Below are 24,439 nucleotides of genomic sequence, written 5' to 3'. Positions count from 1 at the left end.
AGTGCGCAGCAAGGTCCTACGAGGGCTCATATTAAGGCAGCCGAACATACCCCTAAACAACATACAGGTCATGGACAGGTCAAACGAACTGTCAGCGGCACATGCAGACAAAATGGACCTTGCGCTGACGGGCATGACTAAAAAAAAGCGCAACCATCAAAACAGAGAGGGCCGATACCGTCACAACACGAGGCAAGAGGAGAATGCCATGGGACCGCCCGCCCCAGACTCCGAGGGGCCAGTGCGAGTACTGTGGGTATGAAGAACACCCACCACATGCGCGCCCAAGGGAAGACGTGCACTAACTACGGAATCCCGAACCATTTTGCGTCTGTGTGCAGACGAAAAGGCCCGCGCAAGGAGATCAAAGGAGCCAGACCCATGCGCAAACGTGTAAGACAACTGCCGAGCGTGTCCCTGGCGTCATCCCAAGAGGGAAGGAAGAATGAGCGAGCCAAATAACGAGCTGAGGACTCATCCACCGAGGACGACGAAGGAGAAACGTACCTCATGTCATTCACGCAGGCGCTAAAGAAATGAAGCAGGCCACAGCTCACATGCACAGTAAAGATCGCTGGGTCAGAAGTGAGCGCGGTGATTGACACTGGCGCATTAGTGAATATCATGGGGATCCAACAATATAACCAGCTGAGGCCCAAACCAGAGCTCAAACCATCCAAAACAAAAATATTTGCGTATGGAAGCCATTCACTCCTGCTACTCCTGTGCAAGATGACAGTACCAATACGATCGGAGGACAGCGAGATCATGACTGACATTCACATCATCAACCAAGAGGCCGACAACCTATTGAGCAGCCATGCAGCCGAAGATCTGGTAATGTTTGCAAGGAGTTTGCAGGCGAACCAAACCAAAGAGCTACTAGACCAATTTGCAAGCTTATTCCAAGGCCTGGCTCGAATCAAGAAAGCACCAGTCAAGTTACACATTGACCCATCGATCACACCTACAGCACTATGACACAGGGGGATTCCCTTCCACCTCGGACCACTAGTAGAACAAGAACTACAAAAACTAGAAGACCAAGGAGTCATCGAAAAGGTCTCTGGACCCACACCGTGGGTGTCCCCCATGGTGATAGCTGAAAAGCCCGGACAGCCAGGGAAGATCAGGCTGTGCATAGACATGTGCCTCCCCAAAAAAGCTATCAGGCGCGAATGTCACATCACACCAACGATGGACGACATAGTGGCCGACATCAATGGGTCCTGCTGGTTTTCAAAATTAGACCCAAATGCAGGCTATCATCAGTTGGTCTTAGCCAAAGAGAGCAGCTACATAACCATGTTCAGTACCCCCCTTGGACTAAGGAGATATAAATACCTCAACTTTGGAATATCATCGGCAGCGGAGGTATTCCAGGACACAGTGAGGGAGATCCTAACTGGTTTGCCAGGGGTGCTGAACGTGAGCGATGATATCCTTATCCACTCTGAAACCACAGCCGAGCACTACTGCCATCTGAGGGCTACACTAAAGCGGCTTCAAGACCATGGCATCACCCTGCACAGGGCTACCTGTTCAATCAGGAAGGCATCCAAGTGAATACGCGGAAGTCCCAAGCGATCAAGGACGGCTCAGCCCCGGTGACAGTGTCGGAAGCATGAAGCTTCCTTGGGATGGCCACATACTGTGACCGGTTCATCCCCGACCTCGCCACCATCGCGGAGCCACTCTGAAACCTCACCCGGGCCGACGCAATGTGGAAATGGGGGACCTTGGAAGAAACAGCATTCCAGAGAATCAAGACCGCCCTCCTCGATCACACCACCCTGGTGTACTTCGACCCTGCCAAGCAGACAGAAATACTAGTCGACGCCAGCCCCATAGGCCTCATGGCAATACTAACCCAGGAACCTGGAAAATGGGTATACCTGGCGTATGCCAGCAAGGCGCTCTCAACCACTGAGAGGCGCTATGCTCAAATTAAGAGGGAAGCCCTGGCCAACCGTTGGGCGTGCTGTCACTTTCATTTATATTTCTGCGGTCAGCTGTTCAGGGTCATCACAGACCACCAACCCTTAGTGCCGCTGTTCAGAGGGTCAGCACCACACCCACCCCGAGGATCGAGCGATGAGCTATTGGACTCCAGCAGTACGGAATGGAAGTGGCCTACCGCCCAGGTGCCAAAAATCCCACCGACTTCCTCTTTAGACATCCGGCACCCAAAGACAACCAAGGAGAAGAATCGGCCGTCGAGGCGTTGGAAGCCCACCTGAACATGATCTCAACGATCACGCGCCCAAAAGCCCTGACGTTGGAGGACATTGCCACTGCTGCAGAAGGGGATCCCATAATCTCCAAAGTATGCGCAGCTGTCGAAGGAGGACACTGGCACCAATTCTTGCAGTCTGCCAAAGACTGGGCCGGGCCTGAAAGAGAGTGCCTCATGAAGATGTGGAGAATCAGGACTGAACTGAGTGTAACCCAAGGAGGGATTCTGCTAAGAGGATCCCGACTTGCCATACCGGCAGCCCTACAACATCGAGCAACCCAGCTGGCTCACGGGGGACATCAAGGAGTTGAGAGAATAAAGGCCTGGATGCAAGAAAAGGTGTGGTTTCCGGGGCTTGAGGCTCAGGTGGAAGACGCCGTGAAAAGATGCCCAGCCTGCCACTTGACCAGTGCCTCAGAAAGACCAGTGCCCGTCCAGACGGAAGAGCATGGCAAGGCCCCATGGGAAAAGGTGAGCATCGATCTTGGGAGCTTTCCCGACGGTCGGACAACCGGAGTGATGATCGACAGCTACTCCATGTATCCCCTGGTAGAGGTGGTCAGCTCCACCGCATTCTCCCATGTTGCCCCAGTGCTTGAGAAGACTTTTGCAATGTTCGGGTGCCTAGAGGAGATCAAGAGCGATAACAGGCCTCCGTTCCAAGGGAACGAATTCCACGACTTCATGTGGCAACACGGTGTACGACATCGCTGCATCCCCCCACAATGGCCTCAAGCCTACGGAGAGATTGAGAGGTTCATGAGAACCCTCAACAAAGCCATGCGGATCGCCGTGGCGGAGAATGTAGACCCTAAGCAACATTTACAACTATTCCTCCAGGAGTGTAGAAGCACCCCCCACAGCACCACCCGTGGGCGCTAATGTTCAACGGGGTCCACCGCGACACCCTCCCTGTCTGCCCAGGGTGGACCCTGCCTCCATACCGTGAGGAAGACATCCTCAAACATAGAGAGAAGCAAAACTTTACCGCCAGCCAGACCCGGAGGGTAGCAGCTACGGAAGTACGAAGAGGAGACACCCTGATAATGAAAGACAGGAGGCCAGGAGGAAAGATCCGAACCAGGTACGAACCGGGCCACTGGACGGTGGTCAGTGTGAAATGGGACCATGGTAACTGTAGCGAAGGGAGGAGAGAAAGTGCCCCGGAACATCTCCTGGTTTAAGAAGGTGCCTGAATCTCCCTCCACTATGGATGCCGACAGTATCCAAGACGCCGGCGAAAATGACGGAACAGAGCAAGAGGAACCCCTTGTGAGTGCCGTGCCGCCAACTACCCCTGCGGAACATAGCGAAGTGTACCAGGAGCCTGAACCAACGACCCCTGGGACCTGTGAGGCAACGACAACAACGTCTGAGCAACCAGAATCCAGCTTTGTTGCTCGGGGTGGTCACCCCAGGTACAGACTGAGGGAGAACCCCAGACCAATCTCCTGTCTGAAAGACTGTGCATGCCAAGTAGAGAGACGGCGGGCTCCCAACAAAAGAAAAAGAGACTAAGTTGGGATGGGATATGAGTGGGAGGTCTAGTGGATCGTTCCGGCCGTGACCAGATATGTCGCACCCACGCGATCCTGCCGACAGGCAGAGCACACATGAATAAAAGGAAGGGGTGGGCCCGCTCGGGGGCAGTCAGCACCTAAACTATATACCTAAGTGGTGTCATTTTTGTTTGCTTGCACGCACACCAGTAAGCACGCTCAGTCACCGGGGAACAAGGCTACAGATGGCATCATGCAAACCACCCCATCTAGGGTACAAATTTAGCGGCCATTTTTACATAGTCTATTAATGTCACAATAGATGGAGTTTGTAAACAAAACGGACAGTTTCTTTGTCTGAAGTAAAGGTAAGCAGGAAAAATTGTATTTTAGATTTACTGAAAAAATAAATGTGTTTTATCTAGAGCTTTTGAGTTCTATAAGCTATTTACAAGCTATATCAGGTTAAAAGACACCTTCAGATTTTTTTTTGTGGCGAGTCTACATTTGTATCAGTAATTTATGTTCATTCTATATTCTTTGCAATTCTTTTGACCGTGGCTGAAAAAGGGTTACTTTAACATGGCAGGCGCGATGACTACTAGTGAGTGGATTGTGCTTGCCCTTTCCTTGACGTGAGCCGGGGTCGGTGGCCACTTCTGAGTCTTCAGCAAAAAACATGTTTCTAGTGTTAGGCACCGGGAAGCTGCAATTTAGGAGAGCGGTACGAAGCTTTATAGACTGCACAGTTTGGGGAATGGGGGTGTGGGTTGGATGGTAGTCTGCGGATTTTGTGAAAGTGTTATGGGTCTTTGGAGTCATTAAAGTTTGTCTGATCTTTGGATGTAGCAGAAACACCAAGGCTCCCTCGTTGCGAGTGAGACGCAAAAATGAACTTTCGTTCACACCATTCCGAGTGAGAAGGGCAAGGTGTAGACCTGAACATTCTGTTCTATTTAGAGCTGTTATCCGAGCAGCCACTGAGCAGTGCTGTCAGTTTTTGAAGTAACTAGCTAACTAAGAGCTGTCATGATATTAACACAATAGTATTTCACTTAATTCGGGCACACATACACATAGCTTATATGAACATATATTGGGTATATTTATAATTGTTTTTAGGTCGAGCGTAAGCGTACAACCTCTTGTATACATTAGTATACATATATTTCTGTGGGCCAAATGCCATTCCTTGCTTCTCATTTGTTTGCTTTAATGTCCTTTAAAACTCCTTGCTTACTTGTGGCCAGTCCTGCCTCTTTGTCCCTCCTTTTTCCTCCAAGGAGCAGAGACTTAGTACAATATCATTACACTTTTTTCTGTTGATCTGCACATGAGGGGGACTATTTTATTATGTTTTCAACCTCTTGTTACACTGTGGGTGCTCAGACGTAACTGCTTACATTTTATTGCAGCATTCACGTCTTGTCCTTCCTGTCCAAAGCCAGCAGCAGCTGGCCATGCTTTTTAACTACTGCAGCTCTAAATCATGTAAAAAGTTTAACCAAAACTTAAACACAGCTTGAAATTATACTTTAATATGCATGCTGCTTGTGCTTTTGTCCTCCCCTCAAGGACTTGTGTAAGGATCGGCTCACTAAGCGGTTCGCGAAGCGCCTGCATTGCCTACAATCCGCAGAGGGCATTGGGAGTCACGCCTACATAGGGAGATGATGCGCGCAGACGTATGCGCGTAATCCTAGAATACTTCCTGTTCGTCGTTTGAATCCCGGAGACCATCTAGTGTCGAGCAGAGAGCTTCGTCGCCTGTTGCATGGGGGTCAGAAGGCTCCGTACGGACTGTCCACGTTTCTGCCTGAGCGCAGGAGCTCGCCGGTAACCACGGAGGATCGCTTGGTCCATGAGTCACTGTTGGTCTCAGCGCTGTTACTTGAGAGCTGGCCGGGGACTGCTTCCCGGTACCTCCTGACTCTGGTAATAGCGAGGCGGCGCCTCTCAGGCTAACGAGCAGTTAGCGCAAGACTCTTTAGTTGGAGTCAAACCCTAGGCCCATACTTATTTGTCTTGTTTGGATGTTCTTTGCCTTTTTACTCAGCCGACACCCTGTAACTTCCTTATGGGCGGAGTGACCCTTGGGTGTACCTTGTCCTCCTAGTGCAACAAGCTATCTGGAACCGATAGCAAACGGGAGGAAATACCTTTTTTTTTGTACTTGCTTTGAACTAATGCTTGGGCTCCACTTCCAGGGAGAAGTGACTGTGCTGGTCCATTACCTAACCTCGGACCTACAGAGGCGGAGTCCTGTCGTCACACAGGGGTTGTCACAGCGCTAGTTCCTGCCATAGGTGTGCAGGAGACTGAAGGTTCTGATTGCTTTGACCCGTTTTAGACACAAGGGGGTTTCTTCGCAGGTGTGTACCTGGGGAACCGGTGTGCTGTCTTTTCTAATAGTGAATGAGTTGTCATGAGGTATTGCTGGTGTGTTCTTCTTGTCTCACATGACAGGTACGAAGTAATACCTGGGTTTAGAGAAGGACCGCAGGAATGTGCTGTCACACAGTAGCAGGTATAGGAGAAGGTCTAGCGAGAATTTACAGAGTGTAGTGTTGCATGCTTCTGTTTACCTTAACGGTGTGCTTTTGTATTACAGGTTCTCCTCCCCGCTGTTCCCTACCTACCCTTCCCTCACTTGATCGTTTCAATACTCCGTACAGTTATTGTGGGAGTTTGGGGAGATCAGGGGGTGGAAATCTTGTTACGTCACTTGAACCCTGAGGAGCACCCATTCTGGAACAGGAGCGTAACAACTTATGCTTGGCTGCTGGCTGAGGAGTTGGAAGTTTCTCCTCATCGGTTTTGCGCAGAGGCCAAAATGTTCCCCTCTGGAAAAATGTCCCCTTTAAAATATGCATTTGAATGTATTACATTAAATAAAAGCAGTATAAGAACACAGGGCCAGCACAAGGGCTGTGCGATGGATCACACTGGATACCGACTTCAGAGGGGCAATGTTTCACTGTTTATTTTACTTTTAAAAGCACTCCACACATTCCTGGGCTCCTGCAATTTCCAGACAATAAAAATGTCAAGATAACACCGGTGATTGATGTTCTTGCTGGAGAGATCAGAGTTGTCTAGTGGAAGAAGTTTAACTCATTGCAAGGTAGCCAGATGGTTAATATGCCAGGCTGCTCAGAAAGTGTACCATGCAGATTACAAAGTCCATAAAACGTAACTAGGTCAATGGGTTACTTCTGTTACTTGCAGCTTATAAATTAAATTCCTAACAGAACAGTGAATTTATAACTTTCATCAAATAACTGCATGCCCTGCAAAGTAAAGATTAGAGGAGATTTTAAAGTTGCAAAAAGGGTTCTTCTGGATGGAAATCAATTGTTTTTATTTAGGGCACCCCTAACTATGGTGTTCTGTTTTCAATTCTGTGTTTGTGCTTTGGGGGCCCAAGCACTTTTTAGCAATGCTGTCTACCAATATACATGACTTGTGACTCCTACACTCTGTAGTCCTCTGTAATATGTTACATTTCCTTTACACTAATTTATACGCTGATGATTGATTTTCTCTGTGTAATTTGTGTGTGATGCAAAGTGCTCTGACAGCCTACACTGGTATGTGTGGCACTTTATAACTAATTAAATGTATCCGAACATTTGTAGTAATAGAGCCTTAAAGGACGCTGTTAAAGGGTGGTGGTGAGGGAATCCGCATCACTCAGCCTTACCTCATTATCACCAGAACACCATCTTGGCATCAACACAGCACCACTACCTCATCAGTGCAGCACCAACTCAGCATCAGCGCAGCCCCGCCTTAGCACAGCACCAACTCAACATCACTCAGCACCACCTGATCACCAACTCAGCACCAACTCAGAAACAGTGCAGCACCACCACCTCAGCATCACTCACCACCACCCCAGCAACAGCACATCAGCATCAACAGAGCACCCCCTCCTCATCAGTGAGCCACCACCAGGGCAGCACCAATTCAGCATCAGTTCAACACCAGCACAGCAACATCTCCTCATTAGCACAGCACAACCTGAACACCACCACCTCAGCATCAGCACAGGCCCATCTCAGCATCAGCACATCACTACCTCCTCATCAGAGCAGCACCATCTCAGCATCAGCACAGCACTACCGCCTCAGTGCACAACCAACTCAGCACCAGCACTGCATCAAAATCAGCACATCACCATCTCAGCATTAGCACAGCACCATCTCTGCATCAGTGCACCACTACAAGTGCAGTACCACCACAGCAGCAACTCAGGATCCATGCAGCACCACTTCAGCATCAGCGCAGCACCAACTCAGCATCACTCGGCACCTCCACAGCACCAGTGCAGCAGCACCACCTCAGCATACCTCAACACCACTCATCATCATTCAGCACCACCTCAATATCACTCAGCACCACCAACTCAGTGTTGGAACAGCACCACCTCTACATTTGCTTAGCACCATATCCACATCAGTGCGCACCACTTAAGCACATCAGCATCCCTTAGCACCAAATGAGCACCAGCTCAGCACCACACGAGCACCAGTGTAGCAGCACCACCTCCGCATTAGCACAGCACTATCTCCGCATCAGTGCATCACCACCAACTCAGGACCAAAGCAGCCCCACCTTAGCAGCAATGCAGCACCAATGCAGCACCACTTCAACATCAGCGCAGCCTTACCTCAGCACAGCACCAACTCATCACCCAGCACCACCTGAGAACCAGCTCAGCACCACCACCTCAGCCTCACTCAGCACCAACTCAGCCCTACTTAGCACCACCTCAGCATCATTCAGCACCCCCTCATCACCTAAGCATCACCTCCTCATCAGTTTACCACCAACTCAGCATCAGCATAGCACTACCTCAGCACCAGCACAGCACAACATAAACATCAGCACAGGACCATTTCTGCATCAGTGCACCATGACCACCTCAGCAGCAACTCAGCAATTGTGCAGCACCACATTAGCATAGCATCATCTCAGCACAGCACCACCTCAGCACCAGCGCTGCACCACTACCTCAGCTTGACTCAGTCCCAAAGCTCACTCAGCACCACCTCAGCATCACTCAGCACCACCTCAGTAACATTCAGTATCACCTCCACACCAGCACACAACTACCTCAGCATCACTTAGCACTACCTGAGTTTCATTCAGCATCACCTGAGCATCACATCTGTACCAGCACACCACCACCTCAGCACCAGTCCAGCACCACCTCAGTGTGCCCTCAGAATCTGGCATCTGTTGATTCTCTCCTAGTGTCCGTCCACTGCTCGTGTTGTAATTCAGGTACTATTTCACAATCTCTACCCTCCTATTGTTTATGTTCCTGCATAACAAAACAAAGCTAGAGGAGGAGCCTAGCGCGCAACCAAGATGGCCGCGTAGGCGCGAGGCTCCCGAGGACCTCCGCGACCTCCTGAATTAATCCTGGCGATATCCTGTCCTTGTTGAGGGGACTGTGTCGGTGAACCCGAGCTGAGGCGCCGCCCGTTTTTTGGGCTCGAATCGGACCCCGAACACCGGTGGGAGCATCGATTGAAGGTTGCGGCCTTCTCCTCGCCGGCCCCCCGGATTGGAGTAGTGGGGCGATCCGGGGACGAAGTGAATAACAGCGGCGAGCGGGGCTGGGCGACTCGCGTACCCCGCACTTTCACTTTCGCTTTTGCGCCCTCCTTGCCTCAGGCGGGGTCGGGCTGCGGAGCGGGGTGCGGTGGTGTTGCCTTGTCCAGGTGCCCGGCTGACCCGCCGGCGGTGGGTTGACCCGCGGCCCGGTGGTCGCCCCCGTCCCCCCCCTGACACCCGTGATTTGGTGTGGCGGCCCGTTTGGAGATCTTGGCACGACGGTGTAGGGGCCAGCATGTCCACCAAACAAGATGGCGACCGGGCGAAGATGAAGACAACCCGCCGTGGCACGGCGCACCAGGCCAATAGTATGGATCGCTATACGCTCCAGAAGGGTTCTCCGGAGACAGCGCGGTCATCCCTGGTGGGCCCGACGGAGGCGCCTGCCCAACCGGTGGATCTGACCCTCCGGGACGTCATGGGCGCCATCGCAGAGATGAAGGCCTCGGTGGACCAGCGTTTCGATACCTTGGCGCAAAAAATTGACTCGGTCCTGGTGGATGTGGGCCTTGTGAGGGCAGACTTGTCAAAAACGAACGACCGAGTTGACTCCCTGGCCCACACCACAACGAGCCTCACGACGGACGTGGTGGCCCTCCAGAAGGAGGTGCGCCGGCTTGGCCAGGCGAGCGCCCTGATGGACCGGCGACTGGAGGATTCCGAGGGTCGGGCCCGGAGGAACAATGTTCGCATTATTGGTGTGCCGGAGGGCCGAGAGGCGGAGGCGGCAGATCTCTTCGTGGAAGAATTGATCCTGACCCATCTCCAGCCCCGGGGGCTGAGTAAGCTTTTTGCGGTGGAGCGTGCCCACCGGGTCCCTGGGGGCCGCCCTAAGACCGGTGCCCCGCCGCGGCCTATTATTGCCCGGATTTTTAATTTCCGGGACAGAGACGCCATCCTCCAGACCTCCAGGCAACAGGGACCGGTCAGGCTGGACAACATGGATGTACACTTCTACCCAGACTTTACTCCGGCGGTCCAGAAGCAGCGACAGAGCTTTCTTGGTATTAAACGTCGCCTAAGGGACCTAAACCTCAAGTACTCAATGCTCTTTCCGGCTAAGCTGAGGGTGGAGGTGGATGGCCGTACGCACTTCTTCGACCGGCCCGAGGCGGCCGGGGACTGGTTAGATACTTTGCCTGGAGATCGGGGTGGGGGGGGCGCGGCTGGCGGGGAGGGCCCGCCGGATCAGAATTGAGGGGTGACTGTATAGGCCTTGCTCTGGATATTATTCCTTTACCATATATTGCTTTCGTATGTTCCCCTCCCATGGAGGTCGGGTGGGGTCTGCTGGGGGCTTCCCTCCTCCTCTGGGGGACTAGTTAGTACTTAGCTATGGGGCGACAGGCACACTGCACTTTGGGGGGGCTGTCTGGGCTCATGCAGGGGTGCAGGGTGGGGGGAGTTCTGTTGGGACCGGGGGGTGGGGGGGGTGTGTTGTTTGTTAACACCGCAAGGCAAACCCGCAACTGTTTTGTTGTTTTTAAGATGCTCGGTGGGGGGCGACCGATTGTTTTGACGTATGACGGGGGGTAGGGATTTGATTGTGTTGTCATGGAATGTTAACGGCCTGGGGGATAGGATTAAGCGTGGTGTGGTCCTGCAGTATTTAAAACGTATTTCACCAGATGTTGTCTTCCTGCAGGAGACACACCTTATAGGTAACACCTTTCATGCAATGAATCGGCGGGGATATCGTTTGGCGGCCCACTCCGGCTTCACTTCGGGCTCGCGGGGGGTGGGTATTATGGTCAAGAACTCGCTCCCGTTGGAGATTGACGAGGTGCGCCATGATGAGAGGGGACGTTACACTGTTCTGGTGGGACGAATGGAGGGTAGAGTGTTTATCTTTATATCAGTGTACGTCCCGCCTGGGTTACAAGCCACTACATTTGCGGACCTGGGGCGCCTCCTTCTGGACCTTCCGGGTGGCCTGTTGGTGGTTGGAGGGGACTTTAACGCGGTTGCCTCTGGGTCTATGGATCGCCATCCCCCTAGGGACCTCCCCCGGGCACAGGCGTGGCTGCCCGGCCTTTTAGACACGCTGGGCCTGGTGGATTGCTGGCGCTTAAAGCATCCCGTATTGCAACAGTACACCTTCCACTCGGGGGCCCATGGTAGCCTCTCGCGGCTTGATTACATCCTTGTCCCGGCGGCCCATGCAGGGAGGGTGGGGGAGGTGCGCCATTTGGCACGGGGTATCTCAGATCACTCCCCATTGTTGTTGCATTTCGATGTCTTCCCGAGGGGGGATGGCAGAGTGGCCCCGATCAATGCATGGTATTTGCGCGACCCCACCATTCGTGCCGACTTGATCAAATCCTTACAGCGCTATTTCGATGAGAATGTGGGGTCGGTCCCGTCTGCCATCTCCCTGTGGGAGGCTTTTAAGGTGGTTCTTAGAGGGGAGGCCCTCTCCTTTATTTCCAATGCCCGGCGGTGCGAGCGGGAGGAGGTGACCCGGGTTGAGGCCGAGATTGCAGAACTGGAGGGTGACCTGGGGAGCGGGGTAACAGACGCCAAGTTGCATGTTTTGCACTTAAAGCAGGCGGCCTATCGGGCCCTCGTCACGGAGGCAGCCAGGGGCCTCAGTAGAGAGCAGCAGGGGCGATTGTATGATGTGGGTGACAAGGCGGGCAAATTGATTGCGTGGTTGGACAAGAGGGAAAGAGCGAGCCGCGTAGTGCCTTTGATTGAGAGCATGGATGGTGTGTGCGTCACTGAGCCGGAAGCCATTGTCTCCTGCTTCGCGGATTATTTCCGCGAAGTCTACTCCCCGGTTTCTCCCTGCTCGGAGGAAGATTCCCATGCCTTGCTTCGGGACATCGCACTGCCCTCCCTTACGGTGGAGGACAGGGATTCGCTGGATGCCCCGCCCACCTCGGACGAAATTGCCTCGGCTATTCGCTCGGTTGCATCCGGCAAGGCCATGGGCCCCAATGGTATTCCCATTGAGCTATACAAACTACGCCCGGATGTGTTGGCGCCCCACCTGCGCGCGATGTTCCTTGCGGCCCACTCGCAGGGCTCCCTCCCGCCGGACCAGCGTCTGGCTACAATTGTGGTGATCCATAAGGAGGGGAAGCCCCGTGAGCGGGTCACATCCTATAGGCCAATTTCGCTTCTGAACGCGGAGCCCAAAATCCTCGCCAAGGTGTTGGCCAACCGGTTGGTTGGCGTGGTGGGCGATTTGGTCCACCAAGACCAATCGGGCTTTATACCACACCGCAACACGGCGCTTAATCTGCGGCGCTTACACGGGGTGCTCGCGCGTGTCCCGTTTGTGCGGGAACCGGCCATCTTGGCGTCCTTGGACGCCACCATGGCGTTTGATACGCTCGAATGGCCATATATCTGGGCGATGCTGGCGAAGTTTGGGTTCGGCCCGGGTTTCGTCAGCTGGGTCAAATTGCTATATTCGGGCCCGTTGGCGCAGGTGGTGGTGAATGGGCGAGTATCTGCCCCGTTCGCGCTGGGGCGGGGCACGCGACAGGGTTGCCCCCTGTCGCCTCTCCTGTTCGCCCTGGCCATGGAGCCCCTGGCGGAGTGGCTGCGGTGGCACCCTTCTATCCGTGGTCTCCGCTGGACCCCCGAGCATGAGGACCGCGTGTCCCTCTATGCTGACGATATCCTTTTGTATCTCGCCTCCCCGCGCAAGTCACTGATCGTCCTGGTTGATGTTTTGCGCTCCTTCGGTCGCAACTCAGGCCTGGTCATCAACTGGGCGAAATCCTGTGTCTATGTGCTCTCCGGGGAGGCCCCGGTCCTGCCACGGGACTGTCCGATCCAGATTGCCTCCCAGGGTTTCCGGTACCTGGGTATATATATCACTCTTGACCCGGAGGCCCGCTATGAGCGGAACTTGCTGCCCCCCCTCCAGCGTCTGAGGGAGGACGTGGTGCGCTGGCGGCGTCTGCCGCTCTCGCCGCTCGGCCGAGCGGCCTTATTTAAAATGATGTCCCTGCCGCGCTTCCTCTACGCCCTCCAGAATACCATGGACTTGGTCCCGGCACGCTACTTTCGCGAGGTGGAGGGCCTCCAGCGGCGCCTGTTCTGGGACGGGAGGCCGCGTATTGCTCTGGCTAAATTGACGCTCCCGTGGTACGATGGAGGGGTCGCCCTCCCGGACATCAAACGGTATTACTGGGCCTCCCAACTAGCTGCAATTAATCATGGCCTTTACGGGCCCGCCTTAAACCCGGCATTTGAGATGGACAGGACGCTTCTGCCCGGTGGCGATTATAATCGAGCGCTCTACTCTGGCGCGCCCGACTCCCGTTTGACGGGACCGACGCGTGTCATGGTGCGTGTCTGGCACGCGGCTAATGCAGCTATGGGGTGGAAGGACCGTTTGACCCGAGCGTCTCCGCTGTATGCATCTGAGAGGTTGGGCTCCCTGTGGACGTCGAAGGGCTTCGAGAAGTGGGACACGATCGGAATCAGCACGGTGGGAGATCTCTGGACGAGGGGGGGATTCAAAACTTTTGAGACGCTGCAGGCGGAGTTTCAGCTGCAGGGCAGTGAGTACTTTCGGTACCTACAGGTCCGCCATGCGCTGGGCTCCGTCTTCCCGGATGTTGCATCCATTCCGGAGTCTTCCCCCCTGGAGGATAGAGTGCTAGATGGCCATGTCCCGGACAGCACGATCTCCCTCATATACAAAAAATTGATTAACGATAGATCGTGTCTGCTGACTAGTCTCCGCGAGGCTTGGGTTGCCGACGGGCTGGAGCTGGACGACGAGGATTGGATTTCCGCGGTGGCCTCTCCGAAAGAGGTGGCCATCCCGGCTCGCCTTCGTTTCGTCCAGCTCAAGATCCTTCACCGGGTCTACGTGACGGGGCCAAGGCTTTTACGTATGGGTTTTGCCGGTGATGGAATGTGTAAGCGTGGCTGTGGTGCGTTGGCGACTTTCATGCATATACTGTGGGAGTGCCCGAAGGTGGAGCGATTCTGGCGTGGTGTGCATGAGGTTCTACGAATGGTTACGCGTGTCGCGCTGCTGCCTGAAGCGAGGAGATGCTTGCTGAATGTCTGGGAACCAAATGACTACTCGGTCCCGCAGGCGCGGTGGGTGACTCTGGGATACATGATAGCCAAGCGTGATATTGCCCAATTGTGGGGATCCCAGAGGCCCCCTGCGGTGTCGGCCTGGAAAGAGCATATGGATTGGTGTATGTTTCGTGAAAAGGTGGTGTATGTGGCGAGGGGTAAGCCTGGGGCGTGGATGAAACTCTGGGGCCCCTGGAACGTCTACCGCGGGGGTATTTGTGAGCCGCCGCTGCTACCGGCGGCCTCGCCGGCTCCGTCTCCCTAGATGGCGCCCCTCCCTTGGCCGCGGGCGCGCGGTCCCCCAGTCCCTGATCTACTCCCGTCCCCCCCTTCAGAATTTTGCTGCTGGTTTGGATCCCCCACTTATGGAGCACGTGTTGTCACTTTGGATCGAGGGTTGCCTTGCGGTTGTGGTTTGTTTACGTTGTTTTGCATTAAGAAAATGGAACCGTACTGTGGGCATGGAGCTTTGAGGCCTGCACCATTGATCACTCCTGTTTTCCTACTGTGCACCGCTGAGAAAATTTTTTGCTGTATGTATGTAATATGCTTTTGATGCTCTAGCGGCCGGCCGGGTGGTTGTAGGCCCATACCTGTAACTTCTATAAACTGCAATAAACGGTTTCAAAAAAAAAAAAAAAAAAAAAAAAAAAAAAAAAAAAAAAAAAGCTATCACAAGCATCACAACAGGCAGGAGGAAATTGCCAGCATTGCAAGGACAAAAGAAACTGGAAGACATTTTTTGATAATTCTTTTTTTAAAAGAGTCATTCAATTGTACACAAAGTCTTCTTTAAACTCCACTACATAACACTTCACAACACAAAATACCATTCTACATACTTACACTCCATTACATACAGTCTCATACCACATAATTCCAATACCCTCAAAAATACATAATTACGATCCACATAATTCAACAGCACACGATACCACATAACTCTACTACACAAATCCACACCACACAGTTTCACACCACACAAGCCCACAACGAACAAGTCCAATCCAACCTATATAATTGGTACCCACCACATACATCCACTCCAATCCATAACACATAAGTAAGAGACGTTTACATTTACAATGCCAATAGCTCCAACTCTTTCCTTTTATTTTAAAAAAAACTCATAGATCTGATGCTTAGCTCCGCCCTATTTGTTCTTTTCTGTAACCAAAAATGCAAAGCTATACACAAAGTTCCATGCCACACAATTCAGCTCCACACATTTCCAACACACGCCACATAATTTAACACCAAACCACATAATACAACTCAACAAATTGACACAACACCACAAACATCCAATCCACACCACACAATTCCACATCGTTCCACAAAATGTAACTGCACAAGTTACCACTCCACACAATCCCACTACACATAATGGCACTACACTGGAGGCCACAAAATTGCTAACCATATATTTCCACAGCACACCATGCCACATATTGCCACTACACAAATCCAATCCACACCACACAACTACAGTCCACACAGTTACACAACTATCTAATCCAATCCAACCCACATAGTTCCACTACACACCACATACATACACTCCATAACACATAAGTAAAATACATTGCCATTTACAATGCCAATAGCTTCAACACAAACAAATGTGAGACCGATTGCATTTCCAATGCTTGTTTTAATAGCTAACGGTTCAAGACTCAAATTGCTCAGCACACATCGTTAATCTGCCGGGAATCTAATGCGGGTAATTTTTTCTAGCCCATTTAAAATTAGGTGGCAGGAAACCTTGCTATCCAATTTTGCTGACTTTCAGATGTTCCACATGCTAGCCTAGTCTTTGATTTCTCCAATGCTGGGCATGAGAAGATCACCCGTTTTTCTTCCTGCCTGATCTGGGATTTGTAGTAGCAATGGTGTTTTATATAGTCGGAACAGTCCAGATACCAGAATGCAAAGAATATAAGTGTGTATGAGCTTTTTTTTTTATTTCTATTTTATATGGGGCACATTTAGGGATTCCGTTCCAGATAATATCACCACTTTTTGCATGTCCTTCGTGCTTTCCCACATGGTCACCGACTTCGATAATTATTAATCGGAAATGGTCAGTGTACCATGAATTCACAGCTCTTTTCCCTGCATATGGAGTTGGGATCAGTGTTCTTAGTTCTCTGTATTTTTGTTGTATTTCCTTTACCTTGATTTGTTTTTGTGTGTGCATACGTAGCTCCATCAGCTTAAGAACATGAACCAAGGCATGCATGTATATGGGTGTAATTAATGCTGTTCGGTTATGCTAATGTTATTGTCCTAAAGGAGTAAATGGGCGAGTTTGCCACAGCAAGATTAAGTTGCATTTACTTTGCCACGACGGGTGCATTGAGTCTCTGAGCCTTAATAGCCAAGCCGTTTCTGGACTGCTGGTCATGTAGATCTAACTCCTGATGTCACAGGCTACAAGTGTGTGTGCCTGTTACATTTTATGATATATAATGTATGTAGCATGATGGTTTGTGCACGTTTTGTCAGGATTTGTTTGTCAACTCCTAATCTCAGGTTTGAATGATCATTAAACAAGTGAGCGGATTAATATGCTCTGTGTAGAGCACCGTGTAATGTGCATTAGGTGCAGATGACGTGTGAATCCTAGTAAGATAGCCCAGTGGGTTTGTTTGCATGTTTCAGAGAAAATTGTGCGAGCAAGTCATGCAGTTTGTGGTGAAGGCTTCAGTGTCATTTGTTAGAATCCTCTCAGGGCTGGTTTGGCCGTTCATTTATATGCGATCAGTGGAATGAGCGCTATTACATTAGGTGGTAATTAAGACTTCTACTCTGTAGACAAAAAAAATTAAGTTTATATTTTATGCTATAGAAAAAGTAATTGCTAGTGTAGTTGTACACGCTCATCTACATACACGTAACACAATACGAAAGGATTATAAATGTTACGATGTTATGGTCCATGACTAATAAAGAAGGATACAGCATTTCAAAAGTCTTCCTTGTGCTATGGGCACATAACATCGTCACTCTGTCTAAGTAAATAATGTCAATCAATCAATCAATCAAACAATTTATATAGCGCGCTACTCACCCGCTAGGGTCTCAAGGCGCTGGGGGGAGGGGTCCGTTACTGCTTGAAAAGCCAGGTCTTGAGTTGCTTCCTGAAGGAGAGATGGTCCTGGGTCAGCCGTAGGTGGATGGGGAGGGAGTTCCATGTCTTGGGCGCCAGGTAGGAGAAGGATCTTCCTCCGGCGGTGGCTCTACGAATGCATGGTACGGTGGCGAGGGTGAGGCTGGTTGATCGCAGCTGGCGGGTGGGCGTGTAGAGAGTGAGGCGGTTGTTGAGGTACTTGGGGCCCAGGTCGTGGAGAGCCTTGTGTGCGTGGGTGAGGAGTCTGAACGTGATCCTCTTGCTGACGGGGAGCCAGTGCAGGTCTCTCAGGTGGGCGGAGATGTGGTTGTGGCGGGGGATGTCCAGGACGAGTCGTGCGGAGGCGTTCTGTATGCGCTGGAGTCTTTTCTGTAGTTTGGCTGTGGTTCCCGCGTAGAGGGTGTTCCCGTAGTCCAGTCGGCTGGTGACGAGTGCCTGGGTGACCGTCTTCCTGGTTTCGGTGGGGATCCATCGAAAGATCTTTCGGAGCACGCGCAGGGTGTTGAAACAGGATGACGAGACGGCGTTGACTTGTTTGGTCATCGAAAGGGAGGAGTCCAGGATGAAGCCCAGGTTTCGTGCGTGGTCCGTTGGCTTGGGGGTGGTGCTCAGGGCAGGGGGCCACCAGGAGTCGTCCCAGGCGGAGGGGGATGATCCCAGGATGAGGACTTCCGTCTTGTCTGAGTTCAGTTTCAGGCGGCTGTTCTTCATCCACACGGCGACGTCTTTCATTCCTTCGTGTAGGCTGGCTCTGGCGGTGGCGGGGTCGTTGGTGAGGGAGAGGATCAGCTGGGTGTAATCGGCGTAGGAAATTATGTTAAGGTTGTGTTGGCGTGCGAAGGCTGCGAGGGGTCTCATGTAGTTGTTGAAGAGGGTGGGGCTGAGCGAGGATCCTTGAGGTACGCCGCAGCTGACTTCGGTGGCCGCGGAACGGAAAAGGGGGAGGCGGACTCTCTCGGTTCTTCCGGCGAGGAACGAGATGATCCACTCCAGTGCCTTCTCTTGGATTCCGGTGTTGCTGAGGCGCTGTATTAGTGTGCGGTGGCAAAGTGTGTTGAATGCTGCAGAGAGGTCCAGGAGGATGAGGGCGGCAGTTTCCCTGTTGTCGAGCAGGGATCTGATGTCGTCGGTGGCTGCGATGAGGGCGGTCTCGGTGCTGTGGTTGGCTCGGAAACCGGACTGTGAGGGGTCGAGGGATCCGCTAGTCTCGAGGAAGGTGGCGAGCTGTTTGTTGACGGTCTTCTCGATGACTTTGGCAGGAAAAGGGAGGAGCGAGATGGGGCAGAAGTTCTTGAGGTCGGTGGGGTCCGCTGTCGGTTTCTTCAGGAGGGCGCTGAGCTCGGCATGCTTCCAGCTCTCCGGGAAGGCGGCGGTGGTGAAGGAGATGTTGATGATGTCCCGGAGTTGGGGTGCGATGATGGAGTCGGCCTTGTTGAAGACGTGGTGGGGCAGGGGTCGGTTGGGGATCCGGAGTGGATGGTGTTCATCGTGCGGGTGGTGTCTTCAGTGCTGACTGGGGTCCAGTTGCAGAGGGTGGTGGTGGGGGGCGTTGAATCGGTGTTTGGGTGCGTGGTCTGTGCGCCGAAGCTGTTGTGTATGTCGGCGATCTTGCAATGGAAGAATGAGGCGAGTGAGTCGCAGAGGTCTTGCGAGGGTGTGATGTTGTTGTTGTGCGCTGGGGTTGGAGAGCTCTTTGATGATGTTGAAGAGTTCCTTGCTGTTGTGGGTGTTGTTGTCCAGTCGTTCTCTGAATGTTGTTCTTTTGGTGGTGAGGATCAGCTGGTGGTGTATGCGGGTGGCGTTCTTGAGGGCTCTCATGTTTTCTGTAGTCTGGTCGTGGCGCCAGGCTTTTTCGAGGGTGCGGCAGTTTTTCTTGGATGTTTTGAGTTCGTTGGTGAACCACGAGGCTTTGTTGCTGCCGGGTCTGCTGGGTGGGTTCTTCAGAGGTGCGAGGTCGTCGGCGCTGTTGGTGAGCCACTGTGTGAAGTTGCGGGCTGCTTCGTTGGGTTCCGTTGCGCTGGCGGGAGGGTTCTGGCTGAGGGTGGTGGTGAGCTGGTCGGCGGTGATCTTGTTCCAGCTCCTGCGGGAAACCTGTTGTGGGTGGTGGTGGGTCGTGGTTCTCCTGAAGTGGAAGTGGACGCAGCTGTGATCAGTCCAATGAAGTCCGATGGAGTGGCTGAAGGAGATGTGCTTGCTGGAGGAGAAGACGGGGTCAAGCGTGTGGCCGGCGTAGTGGGTGGGGGTGTTCACCAGTTGCTTGAGTCCGAGGTTGGCGAGGTTGTCTAGCAGGGTGGTGGTGTTGCTGTCCTTGTTGTTCTCCAGGTGGAAGTTGAGGTCCCCTAGGAGGATGTAGTCAGAGGAGGTGAGGGCGTGCGGGCTGATGAAGTCTGCGATGGCTTCGCTGAATTGTGTGCGTGGTCCCGGGGGTCTGTAGATGAGAGTGCCTCTGAGGGTGGTCTTGGGGTCGGTGTGTATCTGGAAGTGAAGGTGCTCGGCGGCGGTGAGGGTGTCGTCGGAGTTGGTCGTGATGCGAATGGTGTTCCTGTGGACGATGGCGATGTCTTTTTAGGTCGTGCCTAGCGGCAACGCGCATGCTGTCGGCATGCTGTAGTAGGGTATGCTGTGGAAGCCTCGTCTACTCTCCGCCCATATTTGTCATTGGCTTTGTGTCATTGTCCTTCTAAAATGCTGGCTCTTGATTGATTATGAGGCTTGTTAGTCCCGCCTTGGTACCGCCTTGTCCCCATTTGTTAACGCCCATAAGAACTGGACCTTTTACTTGGTTTGTTACACGGTGGGCTTTATCTGGTGGGTGAGCACTATTTTGATAATAGACACTGATAGGGACAATGGCGGCTACAGCGCTATGCGCCCTAAATTGCATGCTTTTTACTTTAATGAGCGCAGCGCCTGCTTTAGGTACACCTCACTTAATTTACTTATGTTTAGAATTTATGTTGCGCGCGGCATCCACTTCAGGGACACCGCGTTCTGTTTAATTATTATTTTTTTCTTTCATAATGAGTGCGGTGGCTTTTGATTGATTTTAAGGTTTGGCAGTCCCGCCTTGGCACCGCCTTGTCTCCATTTGTTAACGCGCATAAGGACTGAACCTTTTACTTGGCTTGTTACATGGTGGGCTTTATCTGGTGGGTGAGCACTATTTTGATAATGGACAATGATGGGGACAATGGCGGCTGCAGCGCTATGCGCTTTAAATTGTATGCTTTTTACTTTAATGAGCGCAGCGCCTGCTTTAGGGACACCGCGCTTACTTTGTTTATTTATATTTAGCATTCCTGTTGAGCGCGGAGTCCACTTCAGGGACACCGCGCTCTGTTTGTTTTGTTTTTTACTTTAAAACTGAGCACGAAGCGTCTTCAATTACTCCGCGCTCGGTTTCTTTATATTTAACTTTAACACTGATTGCAGCGCCCGCTTCAAGGACACCACGCTCAGTGTTAAAGTTTAAAAAAAGAAACCGAGCGCGGTGTCCCTAAAACGGCGCCTCGCTCAATTTTAAACGTAATCATTTGCAATGCAATAAGTCTCGCGTTTACGCGAGTTTAAGCTATTGGCATTGTAAATGACAATGCCTTTTATTTATGTTTTAAAAAATAATAGGCATTGTCATTTACAATGCCAATAGCTTAAACTCGCCTAAATGCGAGACCGATTGCATTGAAAATGCTTGTTCTCTTTGGACAGTACTAGTTCAACATACTAATTAGTATATGGACTATGCTGGTTATATCATTCTTGCTGCAAATCTATAATTAGTATCAACACTTATACTGATTGTGCCAGTTAACTTTTTCACAAAGAATCTGAAATCTTACCTCAGTTCCTTGATACTGTGTAGAACGGGTGTGAGTTTCTCCAAACCCTCGGTCTGTATGAAACAGGAATTCAGGTTGAGATTTTCAATCTCCTTACAACACCCGAGTATGTATGAGAGGATAGTACAGTCTACTGGAGTAAGGTAATAGTCAGAGAAGTCGAGATTCGCACCTTGTCCCACTTGATCACGCACAAAGGAGCTGTTACGGGACTCAAAGAGAAAACAGAAGATGTTCAGGAGCTTCCTTTTATCTTTATTTTTCCTTTTATCTTTAGTTTTCTTTAATTTCTCTAGCTCCTCATGAACTTTATCTCCTAGCCACTTGATGACTGCCCTTGTTGCCTCTGCAGAGAATCGCCCAAGCAAGGTTTCAAGTTGTGACCGACTTGGAGGGTGGGCAAGGCCAGCAAGGAAGCGCAAAAGGATTTCATAGCGTCCATCTTGACAGGTGCTAATTGTCTGAATCAACTCCTTAAAACGGTCTTCTGTGTAATCGAGGTAATATACCATAGCAGCCCAAAACTCCTGAAGGGTGAGGTGGAGGAAAGAGCGGGTAACTTCTGACTTTTCTTCCATTTGAAGAGTTTCCATCATGAAACCTGATAATAACTTTGAAGGTCTGACCTTGAATGCTGACAAATCATTATCGTAGAAAACAAAAATACGGTTTCTAACTCCATGGTCAGCTAGCCATCCAATCCCTAGTAAATCAGTTTTAACAGGTTCTGTAGTGAAATCAGCTTGAACAAGTTCTGTAGTGTGATTTTTCAGTATGTTTGAGATGTAACTCACAAAGAGCTGAGTTACTGTCTTGGGAGGAGCCAGGGGTTTTGCTGTCTGCTTAGTAAAGCAAGGTTTCAATGCAGTGCATGTTATCCAACAATATGATGGGTTGTAACAGAGTGTATACAGAATTCCTGTGTCCCTCACGTACTGGAACACTTTTGAAGATATAGCATCATTGTTATAAAACTTAGTAAAGTACCTTTCTCGCTCTTTGGAGAGAAATCCCACAATCTCTGCAGATCGATGGAGATGGACAGCCTCAACTTTTTCTAGAGCAAATGGACGACTTGTCAGCAACACACAACAACCTTTGAGCAGGGTTTGCTTCACCAGGCTGGCTACAATCGAACTTACAGTCTTCACTTGTCCTGGGCTGACACACAGATCTTGGAAGCCCCTTTTGCTGAGATCCACTTCACACCTGCTTTCGTCCAAACCATCAAAGATAAAGAGCAGCTTTTGGGGGTCCTCCAAGATCATCCGAAGTTTTTCCCCGAGGAAAGGATATTTTTGAAGGATCAGCAGTTCCAAGCTTATTGGTGTCTCTTTATCAAGTTGGTTCAGTTCACGAAATTTGAAAAAGAAAATAAAAGCAAATTTTTGGTAATGTTTTCCATTCACCCATTCAAAAATAAACTTTTGCATCAGTGTGGTCTTTCCCACTCCTGGCACGCCAGTCACCATCACACACTGAGGCATGCGATGTGATCGGAAGCACCAGCGAAACAGCCGGTTGGGACTTATTCGCTCCAGTCCTGTCCGTACTTTCTGTCGAAGATGATACTCATGGAGCTCCCCAGCCTCCAGAGCCTCGTGATGCACTTGTTTCCTGAAGCTACGCTGTGATATCACCACCAGCTCCACATATCGTTCAGAGATTGGGAAACTTTGAGGCCCCTGGGACTGCCCGGGGGCAGAGTATTCCATTAAAGTATTTGTCATTTGAAAAAGATGATGCTTGAGCTGTTGCTGGCAATCTGAAATCAGAGATAGAATAAAGTGTGTTTAACATTAATGTGTTACATGAATGAATGAAATTTGCTTTATTCGGTTTTCATTTTGACACGAACAAAAAAACATTAAAAGCACAGTTTACAATAACATTTCATAGTTATATGTACAATGATCATAAAACAGGATTTAAATAGGAAAGATAACATGGTTATACAATAATAATTCATATTTGTTTAGACAATGATCTTAAAAAAAGTTATATAAAAATAATTATATACAAATATTAATGTACAATTACATAACATCATTTTATACGTGTTGATGATAAAATTGATTTTAAAAGGTTTAAAACTTATAAGTTAAAATGTGGTATCTCAAACACGCTTTATCATAAAACAAAGCTCAGAGAAGCTTCCTACATCTAATAATACTCTTCAAAAATTGAGCTATGCATCTCCCAAAGCATTCGTTAGCCAAAAGCTGCAGTGCGAGATAGGCTGGGCGACATTGCCTCATACCCCATATTTTCAATAAGGGTTTAATCCACCTCTTCCTTTGATCTTGATAAAACTTACAGAAGAGAATTACATGGATTGATGTTTGAGGCGAAACACCTTCACAAAAACAATTTTGTAGGTTCCTCGACCAGTCATTTATGGTTGAAAAAATTACCAAACGATGAAAAACATCCAATCTGAGGCGCACAAGGACAAATCTGTCGTAACCACTTAATATATATGTTAGGTATGGCTGGATACTGAAAGGCAGACCGAATCATTTGGCTATATTGGACTGTAGGCCTTGAAGCTTCAATAGCAAATCTAGCCGCTTCCATGTGGGCCAAACATTGTTTTTTGAAAAGTTTTCTAGGAAGAATTCCCAACAAAGTAGGATTATAGTATAATTCTGGCCGGCCTAAATCAGTCATGAAATCTTTAATATACTTTAACCATCTAATATCCAAAGCATGATCTAATTTAAGGCTGTCTATTAGTACATCCCAATTAAATGTAGTTTTTGGTGAGGTTCAAATCCGATACCATAGCAGTATTGGTTGCACCTTTATTGTGTCGGAAATATATGGTAAGCCCAACTCGCTATGACAGACATAGGTTAAAGTGGAACGTGGGACTGCCAATAATTATCTTAAAAATGCATTTTCCACTTTCTGAATTTCTTTTACATCACGGTACCCCCATATCCCGGCCTCATAAGTAGCTACACTTAGCTTGGTATATTTGTAACATCTCTACGGGGGGCCTCTTTCCTAGCTTTTGGGAGAAATTAACTAAAGCCGTAGTTGTTCTCATGAA

General features: G+C 50.4%; 1 protein-coding gene across 2 annotated transcripts in view; it reads right to left on the bottom strand.

Moving 5' to 3' along the window:
* Positions 1–24,439, bottom strand: part of LOC146775837 (NACHT, LRR and PYD domains-containing protein 12-like) — a 984,872-nt gene that overhangs the window by 487,624 nt on the left and 472,809 nt on the right. For both annotated transcript variants that reach the window (XM_085639880.1, XM_085639881.1), the window contains exon 6: positions 21,385–23,149. In XM_085639880.1, coding sequence (XP_085496006.1) covers positions 21,385–23,149 — 1,765 coding nt within the window. The remainder of the gene's footprint in view (positions 1–21,384; positions 23,150–24,439) is intronic.

The sequence above is a fragment of the Triturus cristatus genome, chromosome 12 (genome assembly GCF_964204655.1).
Source record: "Triturus cristatus chromosome 12, aTriCri1.1, whole genome shotgun sequence".
Classification (NCBI taxonomy): Eukaryota; Metazoa; Chordata; class Amphibia; order Caudata; family Salamandridae; genus Triturus; species Triturus cristatus.
The sequence above is the reverse complement of the archived record's forward strand: the minus strand, read 5'-3'. Positions and strand labels throughout refer to the sequence as shown.